We start from the raw sequence: 21,378 nt of genomic DNA, 5'->3' as shown, positions 1-21,378 counted from the left end.
AGCGTGTAACTTTTTTTCTAATAGCATGAAGATGCTGTTCCAAAGGATGAAGCAGAGGGCTTTGCCCGGAAACCAAAGCAGCGCCCAAGACCTGAGCCACTCTTCATACCACCAAAAGCTGGCACATTCATTGCACCACCAGTTTATTCCAACATTACTCCGTATCAGAGCCACTTACGGTCACCTGTCCGTCTGGCAGATCATCCTTCTGATAGGAACTTTGAGCTACCTCCTTACACTCCTCCGCCAATTCTTAGCCCAGTGAGAGAAGGATCTGGGCTGTATTTTAATGCTATCCTCTCTTCAAGTGGTCATTCAGTTGCACCTCCAATGACTCCTAAAAGTGCTCACAGAACTCTGCTTAGATCTAGTAAGTTCCATTTTTGTTGTTTCCCCCCTACCTTTCCCTTCTTGGCTAATTTGTAATGAAAAACTGAAGCAATAGGAGGACAATTATGATTTTAGGAAATGTTGGTATGTGGAACCTGGATATCTTGCTAATAAATTCTGGGCAGCTCGGATAAAGGAAATGCAAAATTGCTTCCATCTGGGGGTGCATTCACATGTACTCTGCAACACCCCCTAGTGACATCCTCAAGAATAGATTTAATACTGGAAAAGTTGGTTTCTCCTCTGTTGTATGTTGTCATTATCCTGAGCTGAGGGAGCATTAAATAATTTTTGCTAAAATGAAAATTGACTGGAAGATCAGTTCTCCATAGACAGCTTAAACTCTTTTAGCAGTTGGAAGAACTGGTAGTTAGACTACCAGTTTTGAGAAATAGCTCCAATATGTTCTTCACACAGCTTGTATATCTATTTTGAATTTGAATGTGGGTTTTGGCTGAGCAGTTCTTTTTTTTGATTTGCAGATAGTTCAGAAGTTACCCCTCCTGTTCTTACAGTAATGGGGGAAGCCACCCCAGTCAGCATTGAACCGTAAGTACTCACTGGAGTCCTAGCCTGGTAGTAAACATGGTTCTTCTTGTGCTCCTAAATCTTCAAACTGCTCCTTGTGTGGTGATATATCTCTTAGAAATATCTGAACTCTTCCTATTAGTGGCTCAAAGTACAAATTGGCTTTATTCAAAAATGACTGCACACAGTAAACAACATTTATTTTGGGCAAATATATCTTGTAATTCTGGTGATGTATCTGCTTTCTATGACTATGGATCTCTCTCTGGGCTGAAAAAGTATTAGCTAAAGTTAGCTGGAGGTGAATATGTCCTGTTCTGCTCTATATAAATATTCCTTTGTATGCAGTATATTTGTTTTAGAATGGGGAAAGAATGCTCCTTTAGAGGAAGGGCGAAGCATAGCATGGACAGATACAGCTGGCTCTCTGATTGTCGAGTTGCAGGTTATCTGTGCGGTACATGTTAGCTTTGACGCAGTTTTGAACACAACTTTTCTGCTCCTGGGCTAGCTCAGTCTGAGAGCAGTACAGCCATTTCTATGTAGTATGAGGCTGAGCTGATGGACCTTGTTAGACTTTTTAGCTGGCTGTGTGCTCAGCACGTGCAGACATACCTGGACCAAGCTGCACTGAGGAATACACAGCTGGGGTTATGAGCTTGGGCTCAGCGCCAATCCTGTCAAACATGGCAGGAAAAGCAGAGTGGCAAATGTCTATGCATAGCCCTTGCTAACCCTCTAGGAGGGTTATCAGCTGGAGTGAAGTATGCAGAACTACGGTGACTTAGATCAAGTTTAGTGTTATACCAGCTCAATGAGCTCTTGCAAAAAACAAAACATGGAGAAGCATGACATGAAACTGCCCACGTGGTGTAAAGAGACCCATGTGGCTCTACAGTGTTGACTGAGCAGTCAGGCGTCTCTGCTCTAACTCTGAAGCATAGCCTGTAACATTTGAGATTTTTAGCTCTCTACACTATCCCCAGGTAAAGAAGAATAGACTTCTGTTATGTTTTTCTGAAATAGCTTATATTTTAAAAATATAACCAGAGGATTTGCTGTCAGTTTATAGGGCTTCATCCCTTTTTACCTTCTCCCTTCATGTTCTAAGTTGTTTTCTTCATTTTTGGCAGCAGACTGTCCTAAGCCAATATTGAAAACAGTTCAGTTGCAATTGTGGATGAACCTAGATCAGTCTTGTCACCTTTGAAAATTCCCTCTAGGCCCAGACTCTGGTTCCAAGGCAATTCAAACAGATATAAATAATTCCTGGTTTCTTCTCTTACATCCTATCTTGCACCAGTACCACTGGTACAAGCCCATTCTTGGAAATAAACCAACTTCAAAGTGAATTTGGGCAGCACCAATCTGGAGTCTATTATGCAAACATCCTCTAAAAAGGGAAAGATGTCAGGAAACACATTTTTTAGTTTTGAGGGGATTTTTTTAAGAAAAAATATTTAATTTGCTCCATTAGTTTTTATTCTTGGCTCTGTCAGCAGTTGATTATAGCTTGCCCTATGCTGTGCTCTAAATTGCTTGTTCTTTGCCAGAGCTTCTGCTAATGCTGCTTGCAAAGTCATTTCATTGCAGAGATTTGGAGTAGGAAATTTGATAATGCAGGTAATTCTTCTATTTGCAAAACAGTTTAACAGGCAGCGGATGTCACAGATCCTGGTGTCATAGGGCTCTTGCTCCCTGCAATTCAGTTGCTGCCAAGTCTTTTGGAGTCACCCCTCAGCTAGCCAGCCTCCAGCACAGCTATGGTGCCTGAAGCTTACTCTTGCCTTCTCGGTTCACGGCCTCCTTTCTGGATATTGCAGTACTCTGAGGTGCCGTGGGAGCACTATCAGCGCTTAAAGGCAAGATCTTTTGCTGTACTGAAATCTAGGCTTCATCAGCAAAGGAATCATGGAACAATTTGTCTTGAACAGAGCTCTAGAGGGCATCTGGTCCAACTCAGAGCAGCGCCAAATTAGATCCAATTGCTCAGGTAATTGATCAGTTCTTGCAGTGGAAATATGGTTTTATTTGGACATTGCAGGTACAAGGTCTAATTCTTAGGCTCCATGAGCCTAGGAATATTGTATTATAAGTTTAGTTTCAAGATAAAGAGCAACTTCTGAGATATCCCTTCAAGCCCACAGTCTTTTTCTCCATCTCCTCCAGTTACCTCTGTCCCTCCTTTTCTGCCTCTCAGAAGTGATGCCAGAAGAGTCTGTCTCAGAGAACAAAATCTCCCTAATTTACTAACTCAGTAACAGTTTTTCTTTTCTTTCTTTTTTTAACCTGTTTCCAGTTAACAAGGAAATGTTAACGATTGTCAGCCATCCTTTCTAGGGTAGGTCAGTGTACTTACCGCCCTTGCCTTCTCTTTGAGATCACATGCCCTAGCAGTGATACACTGGACTAATTGCAGTGAGTAGAAAACTCCAGACTAACGTCGTTCTGCAGTCTATCACAGTGTGCTGAAAGGAGGAATTATCAAGGATTTTGTTTTGTTTTTGTTTTTTTAGTAAGGTCTTCTGCTCAGTCTTGCATGAAATCTCTGACTTCCTATTTTCAGCCTGGATAGTGTCATTGCAGTCCCACAAGATGGGACATGGGCAGGCGAAGGAAAAACTGAAAGTCCATAAAATGCCATAGCATTTTAGCAGGCTTTTTTGTGCTTGTAAAGCATTCAAATCCAGACTTTGAGTTCTTCCTCAGATTCTTAATTCTCAACGCAGGTTCCACTGTTATGTGTATTTGAGATTGTATTTTGCAAAGTAGCATCCATTTTTCTGAATCTGTTTTCTGTGATATATACTGGAACAGTTATAACCATAGATATCAAAAATGGGATTTTTTCTTCAACCTAGTTCTTTCCTGCCTGTGACCATGACTTGAGATGTATAGCGTCCCTATCATTTTACCTTCAAGATGAACTGGAGATAATGTTTTTTGGAAACTGGCTGGTACTATGTGTCCCTACCGTATCTGTCACTGGTTGCTCTGGATTTTACCTTATCATCACCCATTGCAAGGAGGCTAGCACCAGTCCATGTGCCTAGCAGATCCTGCTTGTCCAAGGAGGAGTCCCACCCTGTGAATGTCCAGGTGTGGTTGAATGGGTGGACAATGAAGTGTATAGAGTAGTTGTTTTCTGCATCTCTTCTGCTATAAACACATGAATTAGAAGCTGTTCCCCCTCAAATGTGAGGAAGTAGACTTGCATCTGCTGTTGATACAAAAGAAATAATCTGTAAAATCTTCCTTTACATCTGTTGGAGGTCAACCATTTGTTTTGAAGGCAGGCATTTCTGTCTAGTGGTGTCAGTAAGCATTTGCATCATGAGACAGTATCAAAGTGATACGTTAGGCAGAAAAGGAAAATCAAGGTGTTTCCTTCTTTCTCGTCCAGAACAGAAAACAAAACCTTCTTCCTTCCTTTTGATACCACCACTTTCTAGGATTTCAAAACATCCTGTTGGATCATTTTCTGATATCTCTCTGGGATTTTTCTATGGGATATCTGTGGGTTTTCAAAGCCTTATAGATATTATACACCTTTTAATATTTTATAGATAATCCCCCACCTTTTTCTAGACTCTTGTTTTCACAGTAGGTATGTATGTGTCATTTCAGAACAGCAGAGGACCGTAAAAAGGTGGAGGCTGGTATTTCTCAAGGATGGTTTTGTTACTCTTGTATCAGACCATGCTTTTTTTTCTGGTGTATGTGTTTTCCCCTCATGTTAAGGAAACAAAGCCAAGACTTGAGAATTATAATGAGCCTTACTTTGGGACAGCAGCTATGTGTATTTCTAAAAAAGTTTCTCTTTCGGAGTTTAATCATCTTGTGGGCACTGCCTGATTATTCTCGAAGAACAGCTTGTCTCTCCCTCCAGGGCGTTAGGTTTAGCTCAGTTGGTTAGAACGTGGTGCTGATAATGCCAAGGTCGTGGGTTCAGTCCCCATATGGGCTACTTGTTTGAGGGTTGGACTAGATGATCTCCAGAGGTCCCTTCCAACCTTAGCAATTCTATGATTCTTTACTGTTATTTCAGGAGCTGTCAGTCTAGTGTTAGTTGACTGACATCCAAAAAAGAAACGTTTTTGCAGCAGGCCTAGACATCTTATTTCAGAATAAATTTTCATTATTTTTACACTGGTCTGAGAAGCACCAGTTCTGAAATATGTTGAGTTTGGGTGGTGTTTTTGTTTTGTTTTTGCTAGCAGTGTGGACTTTTTGACTCTATTTCCCTTTTCTCCGAGTTGCATATGTAGTTGCTAAGTTACTCAGAATGAAAGTTGTCCTTCGGCTTATCCAAAATATTTTGTGTTGAATTTAAGTAGCCACTGCAATTTCTCTATTTAGTTTGCCATTGACTAAGAGATGTAGAGCAGTGACAAAGGAGATCCATGCTTTCACTGCTTGCTGGTGTAGACCTCTGTTCTGGTAGAGTAGTCTTTCAAAAAAAATTTATTAATCCATCTCCAAGCACAGAATTCTGTTTGGAATTCTTTTTTATTCTGTAAAGAGTAAAAGCTCTGTGGATGGTCAGGTGAAGAAGAAGCATTTACTTAAAGCAAGTATAGTGCTCTGAAGATAGCTTGTTGTGAAAATGCTGTCCTCTAATTCAATATCTAAATGTGTGGAATTGTTGCCACAAGAATTTGATTTGGTTTTGGTAAGGACAGATTTTCATAAGGATAAGCAAGATGGTCTTCACTGTTTTGTATTCTTTATTCCAGTAGATTGAAGTAGTTTCTAGAAGAGATTAGCTTGTGTCAAGATCCTAGAGGACTGAATTTTGAGATTGATCCTGCTTTGAATGAGGAGTTGGACCAGAATGTCTTCAAAAGTTCCCTTCAACCTAAATTATTGTATGATTCTGTAGTTATGACTTGCAAAACATTGATACTGGAAAAGTTTTTGCTGTCTTATGGATGAGGAACATGTTTGCCACAAGAGAAATTTGTATGACAGCGTCTCAAAGTAGTGATTACTGAAAGCTAATAGCTGTTCTTTGAGCAGATTTTAGGAAATCTCAGTTTAAATACAATTTCAACCATTATTGATAAGGCAGTGGAAACTGTTAATAGGCATAAAACCTTTCAGCTTTTGTCATATTTAGTAATTTAATCTAGAACATCTGAAATCGTTCCTGCTATATGCAAGAGCCTGCTGCATTTCGGTTTCTTCATAATGCGTGCTTTTAGCAGAGATGGAGACTTTGAATATTGTATAGAGGCTCTGATGAGCATTACTTGTTATTTCTGCAGGCGAATCAATGTAGGAACCCGCTTTCAAGCCGAAATCCCGTCACTCCAGGACAGATCTCTGGCTGCAGTTGATGAACATAAAGCAGAGCTAGTGTGGCGGCCGTGGGGCGACCTGGAAACCAACAAAGTCACCCAAGAGAGTGGTAAGAATGTGGAAGGCTGCACTGTACACTGTAGCTGTAGCAGGGATAACCACGTATCTACCATGGGCATAATTTTAAATATCTCTGCTGCCAATCAAGTATTATGTTTGACTGAATGGTTGTGAAAGCAAACTTGGGAGCAAAACTTGTTTAGTGGGTTGTAGCAGGAGTTGTTTGGGATTTTGTTTAGGTTAAATTGGATCATTTGTAAGTCAGGCAAAGAAGAGGCCTTGTGTTCAGTGAGCTCCAGGGTCTCTGCTAACTTTTGAATGCTACGTGCAGTCAACTTAATTTCAAGGAATGTTCTAGATATAACAGTATTTTGGAAAAATTAAGTTATAGATGGAAATCAGGATGAAGACGCAAGAGTTGTGGCAGCTAGTAGGCATGTTGAAGAGCTGTCTGCTGTTGGTGCCCATGGGATATAGCATGTACAAATCCTGAAGGGAAGAGCAAGGGGGCAAGCTTGGAAGAAATATTTCTGATAAAAGAGAAAAGAGGGTATAGTGAAATGGAAGTTTTATAAAGATCACAGATTAGTAAAGGGGGATTGCAGGAAATCTCTGATGTGAAGAGAGATATGAAGATACTAGAGGAAGCAGAAGAGGAGATTTGCAAGAAACTCTCATGTGTGAGCAGTGCAGCACTTGGAGTAATGCTGTGCAGTCTAACGGGTTCTCGTGTCCAAATTTGATCCAAATACTCTTGCAAGGAGACTCAACTTCTCTGAGTTTTACCTTCTGCTATGTCTAGTTCTGCTTCAAAAGAGCTAATTAATGGTCTGACTCATGTAGGAACTACATTTTTAATCTTCTTATCTGGCTTTGTTTGGTACATCTGTGGAAACAGTGGAAACTCTGCTAGCTGCTGCATGTTCAAGCATTTTTCCTGGGGCTGGAACCAACCAGGAGCTGGCGCTGCATTTCTTGCATGAAGCAAAGGGAAGCATTCTGGTGAGTCTTTCTGGCATTTCACATGCTGTGGCAACAGATTTTAATGAAGGCCTGTCACTTCAAAAGGGAAGTCTTGCAGACGCCTTCCTGTGTATCCAGCTCCCACTGTTTAGTGTCCCTTGGTGATGTTGCTGTCCCTAAAGCGGGTTCTGCCAGAGGTACAGTGCCGTATTCACCTGCTCTCTGGCATATTTCAAACTTGGGCATGTCTGGCTTTTTAACAAGTAGACTCTCTGTCTACCAGGGTGAGTGAGCTGAGACTGCTAAGTAAGTCTTAATGTTGCTTTCCTGGGAAGGCAGGCCATGTTGGAAGGAAAAACAAGAGCCTGGGGCTGAAGCTGACACTTAGAAGTGCAACATTTTATTCCTCTTACTTTGGGTAAATCCATGAAACTTCTCTGTGCGCATCTATAAAATGACTTTACTTGTTAATTTTGTATCAGTATTGTAAGACGTGATATACTTTTATAGAAGCCCTTTGACATCCCTGAGAGGTGACATCAAGGTACAGAGCATAGTGTACGGCACAGGTCATCAGTTTTTTATAGTTCTATGATTGATTTAACTTGGCATAAATCATTGCTGTGATCAGAAGGAGCATCCCACCTTCCAGCTTAGCTGGCTGTTTCCCTTCCTCTGTAATGTGCCAGCACTGGCATTTGTGAGACTGTCAATCAACTGAAAATTATTATTATTTTTTTTTCCTTGGGTTGGTTAGTTTTCTGCTAGATAGGTTCCCAGAACCAGTCTTCTATTGTAAATGCTTTTGCTGGCATTAGAGAGGAGCAGGGCTGCCTCTTGCAGCAGGAGCTCCTGGTTAAGTGGTTTAAACTGCTACTGGAACGATGACTCCTCCATTCTCTCCGTCCTCCTAACTTTGAATGTACTTGTAATTTAAATGTAAAGTAAAAAGCAGCCTGAGACGGTCTTTCTTGTCTAGAATCTTTCACTGAAATGACTGTTCTGTTTTATTTTGATATATTGTTTACTTAAGTGAGTTAAGATCACAGTGACTTAGATGTTTAAAAAAAAAGCGCCATAATTTAGGGCAAGTTTCTGGATGTGGGTATGTTACTTAACGCCTTCAATAAATATGAGGAAACTGCTGTATTATCTCTGTCTATGGGATTAAGTCTCTCCCAGCACTTGTGATTGGGTGGGAAGGTGTTGGTTCACAGAATGATGAAGAGGTGCTGGGAGGCTGGCCACCTGCCAGCAGTATCCAAGACTTAGTGGAGAGTCAAGAATGTGATTTTAGAGCTGAGTCCCATTCCCTGTCCCAAATGCTAAACTGTGCAGTGGGAAAGAGGAAAGAGTTCCTGTTCAGTTTGATTACCTAATGGGAAAGGATTAGGAATTGCCTAATCTTTGTTTTAAATACCACAAAGTTTATGTATCTTATATTAAGCTAATTATTTTATTTGTGTTTATCTTAGGGAGCTTTGACCAAACTGCTATTGAAGAGGCCAGTACGATCACCTACCCACCCTCTGGCAGATTATCACTACACAGGTTTGCTAACCAAATACCTCTGTGCTGCCTGTCTATGGCAGGGGAATTGTCCCATCTGTTTTCTGCTCTTTTGGGGACCTCTATAATGTTACAATAAGAATAAAAAACCTGCTCTTCTCTCTGGCAATCAGATGATGACTTGCCAGGAATTCTGCGTATGCAAAGCATGACAGTTGTAATACGACGTAAAAAATACTGTAGGTGTCAGAATGTGTGGATGTGTGTATTTGTTTTTGTGCATTTACTGATCTCCTTTGTGAGGAAAAGGGACTCTGGCCCCTTATACTAAGCCTCAGAGAATGCAGAAGGGTAGCTAATAGGTAAAGGAGAGGCTGTCATAAGATCTGGACTGCAGCCTCCCTGTAATGGATTTCCAGGGTGGAGTGAAGAGGGAGTCCTACAGGAAAATGTTTTGAGCTTGCAGAAGAAAGCTAGGACACACAGAGCGCAGCCGACTGTCGATGCTAGTTACTGTTTCTGCAAAATTTAAATGCCCTAAACTGCCTTTGTAGTGCTTGTATCTACTTAGGAAATAGGTTTATGACGCTAAGTTCAGTAATCCGGAGTGACCCTAGGTACCTAAGAGACCTAATATAAGAAGGTAGAGAGAAATCTAATAGCTCCTGCCACAAAGCATAGAAATTACATTTCTTTGTTATTACGCAGTCCTACTACAATGCCTTTACTTGGGTAATATCTATAAGGCAGAAGGAGATTCTGGAATGTGTTTGTTATTAGAGGCAGGGGTGCTAGGATACTCGGAGTACTTGGAATGTAATAAGTCTTCAGGTACAGCTTGATGTTACACCTAAACTGGTGCAACTGTGGATTGCTATTGAAAGAGAAGATTCTGCGCTCCTGCCCCACCATTTCCCTTGTATCAAATCCAATGACTGGGCCACCACAAAGTGTTTGTTCAGCTTGCTGTTTTTCTAGAAAACCTCTTACTTCTAATGGGCTGATTTTAGCAAGCCGAACTGAGTTACCTTGTGGTAATGAGAGTACTAGATCTAACACAAAGGAGCGATGACGGGAGGGCTCCAGGGGAGCAGCTGGGGAGGGGTTTAACAGCAGCCTGCAGTTAAACTGGATTAGGTGTGATGGGAAATTGCACCCTTGTATATGCGTGCTGGTTTTATTTAGAGAGAACTCAAAGAGAAGTGCATAGAAAAGCAAGCATTTGAAATTGCATGGGCTTCAGTTTCGATCTCTTTATCTACAGGATCGGACAAGTGGAAGGTTGCTGAAAAAAAGCTTTTCAACAAAGGCATTGCAATCTACAAGAAAGATTTTTTCTTGGTCCAGAAACTTGTAAGCTACTCTTTTATATTTTTTTTATGATAGCAACTATAACTTCTCATATGTTTTTTCAGCATTTAATACGGGGAGATCAGCCTTGCTTTTTCTGAAACCTCATTGAGGTTGAGTCCCAGACTCCACAGATTTCAGAGAAAATTCAGCACAGCATATAATCTCACTAGAGACAGCTAGGACAGTAATATTTGCTGTTGTTGTTTAATTAACTTACTGCACTTACTGTTTAATACACTTACTGCATTACTTCCATTAGTCCACACAGTGCAGATGCCACTTCTGCAGGGCTTTTATAGAGTGCTAGTAGTGTTCCAGTAGTGTTTAAATAGGCTGCTTATAAAACTAAATAGAAATACATCCTCACTACTGATGAAAAGGAGTAGAAAAGGATATGTGAATGATGCATCCTTTAGTATCCTTGTTTCCAGCTTTCTGTGAAGATGAAAGTAAATATGATCATTTAATTAATAATCTCACATCTGTTTTCACGAGGTGTGGTGCATCTGGGAGGGAAATTGCTGGAGGAGTTAGGAGCACAAGATCAGACGTTGCTTACATATTTCCTCTGAATAAATATCTAAAAGACATTTAAGTTGTAAAAGCCCAGAAACTAAGAATGTCCTCCCAAACTTTCAAGGTACCGCTGAAGAAAATATGTAAACGGTCATAGGTCTGTACTGATAATTATCTACCACCATATGTGTATGAAATGCATGTGTCCAAAATGGGAAAGTGCTGCAAACCTTCCTTTCCATTTTTGGATTGGTATTCTGGTCTGGTCTTCTCTGAAGTGCTGTTGGAAAATAAAGCTCTCCCATAAAACTGAAAGGCTGCTCTCAAGTTTGACAGCTCAATTGGAACATTGTAGAAGTTAAGAGGTACATTAGGCTCACAAAGTGCCAGGTTCTGTCACCTTTACATTGGCCAGTTTTTCTTTGGAAAGTAAGTCCTGCAGTACTCAAAGTATTAACAGTGGCAGCAGGGGATGGGCTATGGGATGGCGCCTACAGGAGGCCATCATGTGGAAGAGAAGGCTTTAGCAGCAATTGTAGTGGAATCGAGACTGCTAGGAAAAAAAAAAACAAAGTATATTTATTGCATCTTTAGTGCATCATAGTGTATGTATATTGCACTTTAGTAAATAGATTATTTATAAGCCTTTATAAATTCCTGTATTCTATTGGACTTATGTGTTTTTTAAAACACCAGATAAAAACCAAGACAGTGGCTCAGTGCGTGGAATTCTACTACACCTATAAGAAACAAGTGAAAATTGGTCGGAATGGGACCTTAATCTTTGGGGACATTGATGTTACTAATGAGAAGTCTATGAAAGACGAGGCCGAAGTTGACATCAAGGTAATTTCCTAAAGCCCTTAGGGGGAAGTCTGACTATCTTTTGCCCCTTTTGCTGGTAAAATCATCAGCAGAAACAATCTGGCCTCTGTGGAGGAGTCCAACTTGCAAGCTTGTGTCCTGTGTCACATACTGACGTTTACTTGCATATAATAAAATTAACAGTTCCTTTATCTTCTGGTAAAGAGTTCCCATAGGTTTGCACGTGTTCTTCCTCTCAGAAGGGACATTTTCAGTGAAGAACAGGGGCATGTGGTGGAAGAAGAGGAGGAGGAAGAGGAGGCAGAGGAAGGGTTGGATAACAGAAAGAAGAGTACAGTTCCCCTCAAAGATGCACAGACATTACAAACTGATGTAATAGTAAGTGTTGCATTGGGTGTGTTGAGCTTTCTACACCACCTTCACTCTATAACTGGTTTAGAAAATGGATAGTTGTCACATGTAAAAAGTTTTCACCTCTGACTTTTCTTGATGCCTGGGACTGGATTAGGGTAGCTTAGAGTATTATTAGCCACTGAACTGTGTGCTGTTCTGGGAAAGCTGGGATGAGCAAAGGGAGGAAATCCAATATAATTTACTGTGGTTGGTACACAAGATAGGACCATGATGAGAAGTGTCCTGAAAATATCTTGGTGAGTTCATCATTATTAAAACTTTATTTTGGAGTAATCGGAGCACAGGAGCTCAGTCATTGTTTTCCTTCTGGTGGTGGTTTTAAGTTTCAGGATTACCTTACCTTTCTTCCCTTTCATTCCCCTGCAAAGGCCAATGATGTCAATATAAGGAGTCAAGAGGCAACCATCACGGGCAGGATTGCAAGGAAGCCAAGGGAGACAGCAGCGAAGCCTCGAAAGCCTATTAATGCTCCAGTGCAGAGGAGGAGGCGAAAACAGAAGATAAAAACAGATGCTACCAGTAAAGCTCAGAACCAAGAAAACACATTTCCATGTAAAAAATGTGGCAGGTAAGAGGAATTTCACTTCCTGCAATAGACACAGAATAGCAGTAGGGCATCCGCTGTGGAAGCCTATTCTCAAATGAGCTTTCCTTCTGTCTATTTAGACAGGAGAGATTGGCAATATAATGACTTTTACCTTGCGGAGATGTGCACAGTCTTTCACCTCAGAAGTATATTGCTGTTGAAGCACTAAGTGCACTATACTTGGACAATAAGTTTTTGTGGACCATGTTTCCTCAAATGAAATGAGATGCCTCTTGCATTTCAACTGTCTGTAGTATTTGGTGCTAAGTTGCACTTTCAAACAGCTGCTCTATTCCCCCTCTGTAATGTTTGCATTTTTGTAAAGAGTAATTTCTGTATATTTGCTTAATCTCGTATTAGAAATTTTACTCATGAACAATGCTGTAGAAATACAGACCATTATCGCTGTTACAGCAGCAGATATTAAGCTTGTCAGTACACAGTGCATCTGGTTAAACTTGCACCAGTCTTCTGTGCCTATAAAATATATTTTACTTTCCTCACATGGCTCTAGTGGTTTTTGTAGGTTTGTTGCCAACAGATTCATAAATGCCAACAAAGTTTAGTTCTCTACATAAATTACTCTCTAAGCAACAGTGAGTCTTGTAATACAAGGGGTTATCCCTTTATTTAAAAAGGCATCAAGCTAGGGGATGGCAAAAAAAAAAAAAAAGATTTCTGTCCAGATAAATCACCAGGCATGATGACATACTTCTGCTGTGGCTGGGACTTAGCTGGCCCTGTGCCTGCGGGGAGCACGTGGCTTTGCAAAGGGCAGTGCTGTGTGAATTCACACAGTTATGATTTAGTCTGGGCCACTGACAGAGGAGAAGCAGGAAAGGATTTTTAATAGTATCTAAACTTGTCTCATGACATTTGATGCCAAACCAAATTAGTTAATGGTGAGAGAATGGAGGTGCAAAGAAAGGAGGAAAAAGCTCGGGTGTTCTCAGCTTTGTGGACAAGAGTCAGGAGTGCACGCTGGCCACTGTTTGCATGTTTATTGTATTATTGCATTAAGGGGGAAGTGACAAAAAATTGGGGCCTGTTATATTTAAGTAGCATATGCCTATGTCAGATATCAGCACTTTCCCACTGAATTTAGAAAATTTAAGAGCTGAATGAAACATAGAGGAAGTAGCAATATTAACAAAGAAAGCGGGTGGTTTGAGGGCATTGAGACTCCCCTGCTAGCACTCGGCCCAGTGCACTGACACACACTAAGTCTGAAGCAGCATTTTCTGCATTTAAGCAGCAAATTTTGGGGTTTGAGCTGTTCCATTGCGATGCCAGCGCAGGTTCCTATGCTGAAGCTCCTGGGCTTGAGGCTGCAGCTATGGCAGCTCCTTGAGGGAGCTGGCACAGGAGGCTGTGAGGGACAAGCACTGACGCACGTGTGTGCTGCTTCCTCCTTCCTCAGGGTGTTCTACAAGGTGAAGAGCCGCAGCGCTCACATGAAGAGCCACGCGGAGCAGGAGAAGAAGGCTGCCGCGCTGAAGCAGCAAGAGAGAGAAGCAGCGGCTGTGGCGGCGGCGGCAGCCCACAGCCAGGCCCAGCAGGAGGAGAGCAGCGAGAGCGGGAGCAGCAGCAGCAGCGCAAGCAGTGGTGGGAGCTCCGATGAGGATGGAGAAATATAGCAGCAAGCCAGAAGTGGAGGGAGTAGCAAGGCTGGACCCATCTCCCTCTTGGTTTTGCTTTCTTGCTTGCACTTTTTCTTACCTGAGCTGACTTACATCGGGTCTCAGTTTCAGTGCTGCCGTTGCCTCATGCCACATGTTCCACTTCACCTTGCCAGTACTGACCAAGCCAGAATGGTGGATGAAAAGATTGTTTCAACTTGGATTTTTTTTTTTTAATTATTTTTAACAAATGAGATTTCTATTTTATTTATAATGATATCTGAGGTACATAACAGAACAATGTCACCTGCAGTGGAAGTAAGTTCTCTCTCAGGTCAGCCAGACCTTTTGTTTTGTGCTTGTCAGGAGACATGGTAACAGGACTCTTGGATATAAAGATTTCCAGACCTAAACAAGAAAAATATGCTGTGCTCTGAGCTAACTGTATCCAGTTACTGTGACACTGGTGATTTCTAGATATTTCTTTTCTCAGCAAGTTCCCCGTCCTGTTACACACTTTTCTGCTTTTCTTTCTGAGAGTTTTCTTGGGCTGCCAACAAGTTTTGCAGAAGGGTGATGTGCACTTCTCGGCTCTGCTTGACAAAAATGAAAAGTGGGATGAGCAAGATGCTTTTTTTTTTTTCTTTTTGGGATGAAGTTTTATTTTTCTGAGGGAAGCCTGAGGTGGTTTTCTTTTACAACATTAAGAACGCAGAAGTGGATATAAAATATCCTGTGGGATTAGAGTAGCCACAGACCATGTGCAGGTTGTGTCTCATCATGGAAAACAAAATAGCTGGCCTTTGATTAACTTCTTAGAAAGTAGTCTGGGCTTCACAAGTGCAATTTGAAATGAAAACTGATGGTTTTGACTTTGCATAAATGGGAGCAAGTTTGTTTAGTGAAAATGAACCAAGACCTTGTGCGGCTGCTGTGCTGTATGTGCCTCGGAGATGGGAGGAATGGACTCTTGTGTCTGTCGGGCTTCCTAAATCTCACCGTGAATGGCTCTTACCTCTCAACACGTGTTTCTTTCTCCTAGCAGCCCTCACTTATTTCTTGAGATGGCCGTCATCATGAGCTTGTGTTGGTGGGGCTCTGGGTTTCTAAATGCTTCCTGGCAGGCGGCGTGCGGCTGCACGTCCAGGAGGAGCTTCTCGGTTGTTTCCGCCCTAGCGACTGGGCAGCCCTGCTGCTGGGTTGTCCTGCTCTGCTGTCTCTGACCGCTCTGCTGGCTGAAACGCAGCCTCGTCCTTCAGAGCTGACACAAGCTAACAGCCAAAAAGCCAAAAAAGGCTGGCCACTAAAAGCCTGCTGGCGAAAGAGCTCAGAGGAGGTTAAAGCGGTCCAGGTGACGCACGCGTTAGATTTGCACAGGAGTTTTCTGTAGAGGCCGCCCTTCTCTCTCATTTCATAAAGAAGTAAAGAATCACATAATTTCCTTGCGCTTCACAGCCGGTCAGTGGGTTCCCGGGGTGCCGGCGGTGCATCAGCCCCCGCGCGCGCCGCTCCGCCGGGCGATCCCGAACGAGATGGCTGCCGCCTCCCTGAGCAGGGCTCCAGGGTCAGTTACTGTGCGTGAATGACAGCGCTCCCAAATGGCTGATTTCTAAATCCTGATCCTTCAAGCTGCTAGATAAATTCCCGGTAATGAATGGAAGGTGGATCTAGCGCCAGCGTGCCGTCCGCCCCTCTTCTCCCGACCCGGGAGGGTTGATGCAACCAGGATTTGTTTCACCGTCAGAGGCGGGCAGGCTGTGTATTCCGTCGTATTTTCTTTAACACATATGCTGTTGCCTAGGCTCCTTTTTCCTTAATAGCTGAAACAGTAATTACTCTTACAATAAGTTGGAGTATTAGTGAGGACTGCACTTTTTAAAAAAAAGTTGACATTTTTGCCTGTAAATGTTCTATTTTCTGCCAATGCTGTATTTTTCATTCCTAACAAAATTAGGTTTGTATCAATTTAGAGATCAAAAGACCAAATTCCAATCAAGACCTTTCTGTACGACTATCTAAAGCTTCATCCCTTCCAGCATCTGGATGACTGTTCTCACGTGCCTGCACAAACTGGGATCTTGTTGACCAGACTCTGGAAGCAGATGGCATGTCACTGACTATTAAAATCCATTAGAAAACTGTAAAGAGCTGAAAGCTGCTAATCTTTAAACAGAAGCTTAACCACCATCAGTCTTCCTATTAAGTTGGGGTGGGTTTATTTTTTTGTTTTGGGGGTTTGACTTTTTTTTTGGAATTGTAAATTGAAGAAAATGCTCGTTTACCATTATCCCAGATCCCTTACAGAGAACAGAAGCTTTAGCACCCACTGCCTGGATAGCCAGGACGTGAAGCAGCAGGGCCTTATGATCCACTTGTAGTGCCAGGGTTAACTCCAGTAAAAACCAATGATGCAATTAAATTTTATGATCACGGGTATGTTTCTGGGAAGTTGCCAAAAGTTGCCAAATCTTGAGAACTGCAGGATAGTGCAGCAGTTCAAAAAAAAAGACCGAGTGGGACCTGTGAGCATATTTATTAAATAAATAAATAAATAGGCTTTGATGATAATGTAGATGTTGTTATGGTGTTGCAGTGAATATGTTAGCCTGGAGTACAATGCTTCAGCTGTAGAATGATGTACAGTTATTTAACAGAGATTGTAAAGGCCTAGAAACACATATCAGTGAAATGGAGATACAGGTGGGACCCAAACAAGTTGAGAAACATGGCAAACATGAAGATTTTTTTAGGTTGGAAGAGAGATCTGACTAAGCTTGAGAACTACAGTATGGTTGCTCAAACTGTCTTATTTCACTGTCATTGCTGAAACAGGACAAAATCAACTGATGTGTAATCCTTTAGGGAAAAAATATGTTGCTCATACTGGGTCAAACCAAAGGTCTGTCTAGCTCCATGTCCTGTTCCTGACGGTGGTCAGGAGCAGATGCTTAGGGAAGAAAGTACACAGACAGGGAACGCTTGGAGTATCTTGGCAGAAAACAAGATGCTAAGCTGGAAGGCAGTACTTGTGTTCTCCAGTAAGGCAAAGCTGCAGGTAGATTTGTCCTTAAAGGTACTGTCTCCGTATGGGCAGAAATGTCTTTGCCTTTTACTCTTTGCTCTGTGCATCATATCACTTGCATTTACTCCAGTAGTTTTTGTTTCCCAAAGCGCACCTGGGTGATGGTGAGCAAACAACATTTAGTCTCGGCCCTCGGGAGTTTGCAAGGTTGCTGTAGCTTTAGAGGTGGCAAAGCAAATTATGGCGGACAAGCAACCAGTGAAGAAAAATGGAAGTACACAGATTTAAGGAGCAAATCACATGATTGCTTTAAGTACCAGTTTAGTCGTCTTTTAGGCTTGATAATGCTTTAGAGTAGGCATTATTGTAAGTCTTCCTAAAGACCAGGTCTTTCACTGATGGTCCCTATTTTAGGAAATCAGTAAAAGGGTCATTTTTCTCTTTATCAAGGATAAGCCATGGAGGTGCTAATAAGAACAAATCGGATTTTTTTTAATTGCACAAAAAGATGTATTTATTTCACACTGATGAATCCATTACTGGTTGTTTCTGTCCCACCCCACTGCAGCAGAAGCAGATCTGATGTGCTGCCACCGAAAGAAAGTCAAACAGGGCTTTTGGGGTTAGCACGGCTGACCCAGATCAGGGTAGGAATTCCACATGGCATTAAATGCTCCATCTGGAAATGTTTCTGAGCATGTTTACTTCTTCCTAGCAGCTACTGGAAGACCTTTTTCCAGTGGTGGTATTTGGACATAAGCTTTTTTTAAAAAAATAGTTTTTTGTTTAGTAATTTTTTTAAAAAAACCAAAAAACCAAACTTGCTGCACCCTTACTTACAGAAGCAGTTTGGAATTGATCTTGTATCCAAATTAGATCCTGCCCACTATCAACAGTGGCAGAGGTGTGTTGTTGTTTGTCCACAGTGTTTAAAAAGTATTTGAATGGAATTTGTCTGACCTGGAATGAATTCTGGTACAGGTCTTTTGGTGAGGAAAAACACATGAGCGTTTCTTTATCACAACACTGTTAATTTAAGACTGTTGTTTCAATTATGATTTTAAAAAAATGACTACTGTTCTGATGCTTTGTCCATTTTCAAGTCCTTTGCTTATTATTTTCCAACGTTTAAAAGCACATTTTCCAATCTCCGTTTAGTCTGAGGATTTGCTCTGCATTTAGGAAAAGGCGCTATACCCTTCTTTGAGTTTGAACAAGGCTTCTCTTGATTCAGCTGTCTTTTCTAGGGAAAAACAATAGAAGACTCATAGACTGCAATTCTATAAATATGTATTAAAATAGATCTATCTTTTATAATGAGAGATCGGGCTCCAGGTGGACATAAACCTAGCAGTTAGGTGGCTGTATTTGAAAACCGTTATGTATTTGAGTCTTGATGCAGGCTTGGCGTGTTGCAGAGATGCACTGATAGACGGGCTTCGGGTCAAGTTGTGTTTTGCCCTGACGGTGTATTTTTGCCTGTTGTCTGCCCTTCGGAGCTGAACTGTCAGTATTCAGCCTCTCGGGCTTGTGATTTGCATGGGAAAGCATCTCAGTTTTGCACGACTCTGTGTATATAATTGCTAGATGCATGCATGCACTTGTGATGCAAATCTGATGTAGCTACAGGTGTTTAGCTGTCTAGCTGCAAGAACAATTCTGATTTTAATTTATTCAACATTATTCCATTTAAAGTCACAGGTGGTTTTGCTTAACAGGTAACGCTAATCTGAGAGAACTTGGTTCTGTGCAGTTTAAAGCCTGCAGAATCTCAGCTGGCTCTGCAGACCTTGGCATTTTAACAGCTAGGGCCAGGTAGGAATATAGCTGTTTGAAGGCAGCAAGGCTAGAAATCCTGAAGCTTACAGGTAAATCGTCTGTTAATCCCATACTAGTGATGTAAAGTGAGGCTCAAATTAGCTAACAAGGCATCTGACTTACAAACTGAATTTTAAGGTTGGTTGTTATGATTGCAGTAAGCTTAGATGAAAGTCACCGTGCAGAAAAAGCCACGATGGGTGAGCTTTTCAGGGCCTCAGCAGCTGCATCTTAATCCTCTTTCGGGCAGTGGGCTAGGAAGTCGCAGTATAAACGTGCCCCGCTCGGGAGCGAATGCGGCCGGGAGGGAGGAGCGCGGCGCCGCGGCAGCCTCCTCGCTGCAGGTCTGGGCCCCGCCGGGCCGGGACCTTCGCTGCGAGTCTAGGCATTACCGCTGCCGGAAACCTCATTACAAACCACGTTCTCCCATGCAAACTTTCTCCCCGTTTCCTCTTCTAATGTATGTCTGAAAGTTCAGAAGGCTTTAAAGAGAGAGAGCAGCAGTGTCTAAAAATGATGTTTGATTTTTTTTTGGGGGGTGAGTTTCTATACAAATTCTTCACTTGGGTTCAGCTGCTCTATTCACCCGAATTCTCTCCTATGTCAAAAGTAAGGAAGACACAAACTTTGAACCCGCAGCTGTCTAAATACTTTCTTTCTGAAACTTGGATTCCATTGACAGCCGAGCCTGTAAAATCCTTAACCTCTCAAGATTAGAGGACAACATATATATATTTTTATAGAAATGTAATTGTATATTTTAAAAAACTTGTTTCCTGCAGCTTCTCCACATTTATTTTTCCCCTTGTAGTTCAGATTTGATATAAACTTTTTTTGTGTGTTCATTCTTTTTATGTTCTGTTTTTAAATTTGTAGTCAAAGCTATGGTGTACTGTACAGGAGCAGTCGGCCTTTGTAATTACTGTATAAATGCTTTATAATAAAGTATATTACTTTTAACAAGTGAGCAGACACTTCCTTTTGTGTGTTTGCTGCCTAGGGCACCTTTTAAATGACTGTTACATATTAAAAATGTACATATATAAATATAAAAATATTTACCTGTTGCTGTACAGTTGTGATAGACTGGACTGAATTTATTTTTTGTGTGCTTTTTTATAAAAATATTAATACACTAAAGGAAATCTTGCTGATGTGATTGTAATGTACTATGTAACTTATTTACTTAATATCCTCTATATCTCTTAAAAACCTTTTATTAAATGAGGTTTAAAAAATAGTTTTTTTTAGCTGAATTTTTTTTGTTGGTGTGGGTGAGTGGCCGGAGTTTTCCAGGTGGAGATCGACTGTGATTCAGTCACACAGAGGAGGTGACTGTGAGTCGTGCTGTGAGTCCCCTTAGCTCTTTTAAAAGATTTTTTTTTTTTTTGGTTAGTACTGTAATATTGTCTTAATTTCTTTGTAATTCTTTATGTTTTTAATACAGCATTCCTCTTGTTTCCTCTGGCAGTAGCTGGATTTTTGCTGTGGTTGCTACTAAACGTGGCTAGCCCCCAACTTGGAAACACGGGCTCCTCCCGTTTTGCTAGCGAGCCATTTGCCGCCTGCCTCCGCTTTCCCCCGTCTATGAGCCTGACGTCTTTGAAAGCCAAAACTGTTACACTAAATGAAGCAGGTTTCTAGAAACGTGAACCAGTGCGAGTGGCCTCGTACCAGATTAGCGAGCAATTAAAATCAAAGGCGGCATATGCCAAAGTTAAAGCGACAATTTTTTGTTGTCTTACGCTGACAGCTAAATTTTCATCCCCGTAGGGCTGGCGGAGCTGACTGATAGGATTTAGCCCAAGCTACTAAAACTCTTAGTTCGGCTCCGTTTAAGCCCCCTTGCTTTAATTCAGCCCCGCGGATGCGGCTGGTTATCGGAGGCGCCGTGTGGGGATGTTCCGCGAGGAAGGGCTGTTCTGCCCGGGGGCAAAGCGGGGCCCGCCCGAGGCGGACGGCGGCCGCCTTCCTCCCGGCGCAACCTGGCCCACCGGCTACTAAAACAGCGCCGGCGGCCAGACACCACTTGGCTAACCGAAAACTGCACAAGTCTTTCAGGCTTGGTTTGAGATATATAGATATATATTTTTAAAGTATTTCCAAGCCCAAGTTTTTTTTTTGTTTTTTTTTTTTTTTTTTTTTTCCAGAGGTTACTTCAGTTACGGAAAGACGAGCCATTTTGGTCGTTAGTAACCTTAAATGCATTTTGAGTTAGCGGTGGTGTGAGGAATTCCCTCTGTGGGTTTTTTTAAATGACAGCTTTAGGCCCATTAATTGCCTGCCGCTACTGTTGTCTTCACCGAGACTGACGGCTGCGAGCTGTGGGGCAGAAAGGTTTTTCTTTTATACTTGAGTTTTGAGACTACATTACAGTGACCGTGTCGACTCAAGGCTAAAGTTTCTATCACAGAAGTTATATTAAGTAGCAACTTTCTCCTGTCTTGGTTTAATGAAATTGAATGTATACTGCT

The 21,378-nt window shown here is 41.7% G+C and overlaps 1 protein-coding gene across 2 annotated transcripts in view; it reads left to right on the top strand.

Annotated features, from left to right (window-relative positions):
• MIDEAS (mitotic deacetylase associated SANT domain protein) overlaps window positions 1-20,095 on the top strand; it is a 60,198-nt gene extending 40,103 nt beyond the window's left edge. For both annotated transcript variants that reach the window (XM_062576102.1, XM_062576101.1), the window contains exons 4-13: window positions 25-370; window positions 873-939; window positions 6,186-6,328; window positions 7,178-7,281; window positions 8,718-8,793; window positions 10,016-10,104; window positions 11,317-11,466; window positions 11,650-11,823; window positions 12,228-12,427; window positions 13,866-20,095. In XM_062576102.1, the coding sequence (XP_062432086.1) occupies window positions 25-370; window positions 873-939; window positions 6,186-6,328; window positions 7,178-7,281; window positions 8,718-8,793; window positions 10,016-10,104; window positions 11,317-11,466; window positions 11,650-11,823; window positions 12,228-12,427; window positions 13,866-14,082 (1,566 nt within the window). In that variant the 3' untranslated portion in view covers window positions 14,083-20,095. The remainder of the gene's footprint in view (window positions 1-24; window positions 371-872; window positions 940-6,185; window positions 6,329-7,177; window positions 7,282-8,717; window positions 8,794-10,015; window positions 10,105-11,316; window positions 11,467-11,649; window positions 11,824-12,227; window positions 12,428-13,865) is intronic.
• Window positions 20,096-21,378: the final 1,283 nt, after the last annotated feature.

Source organism: Rhea pennata, chromosome 5 (genome assembly GCF_028389875.1).
Source record: "Rhea pennata isolate bPtePen1 chromosome 5, bPtePen1.pri, whole genome shotgun sequence".
Classification (NCBI taxonomy): domain Eukaryota; kingdom Metazoa; phylum Chordata; class Aves; order Rheiformes; family Rheidae; genus Rhea; species Rhea pennata.
The sequence above is the reverse complement of the archived record's forward strand: the minus strand, read 5'-3'. Positions and strand labels throughout refer to the sequence as shown.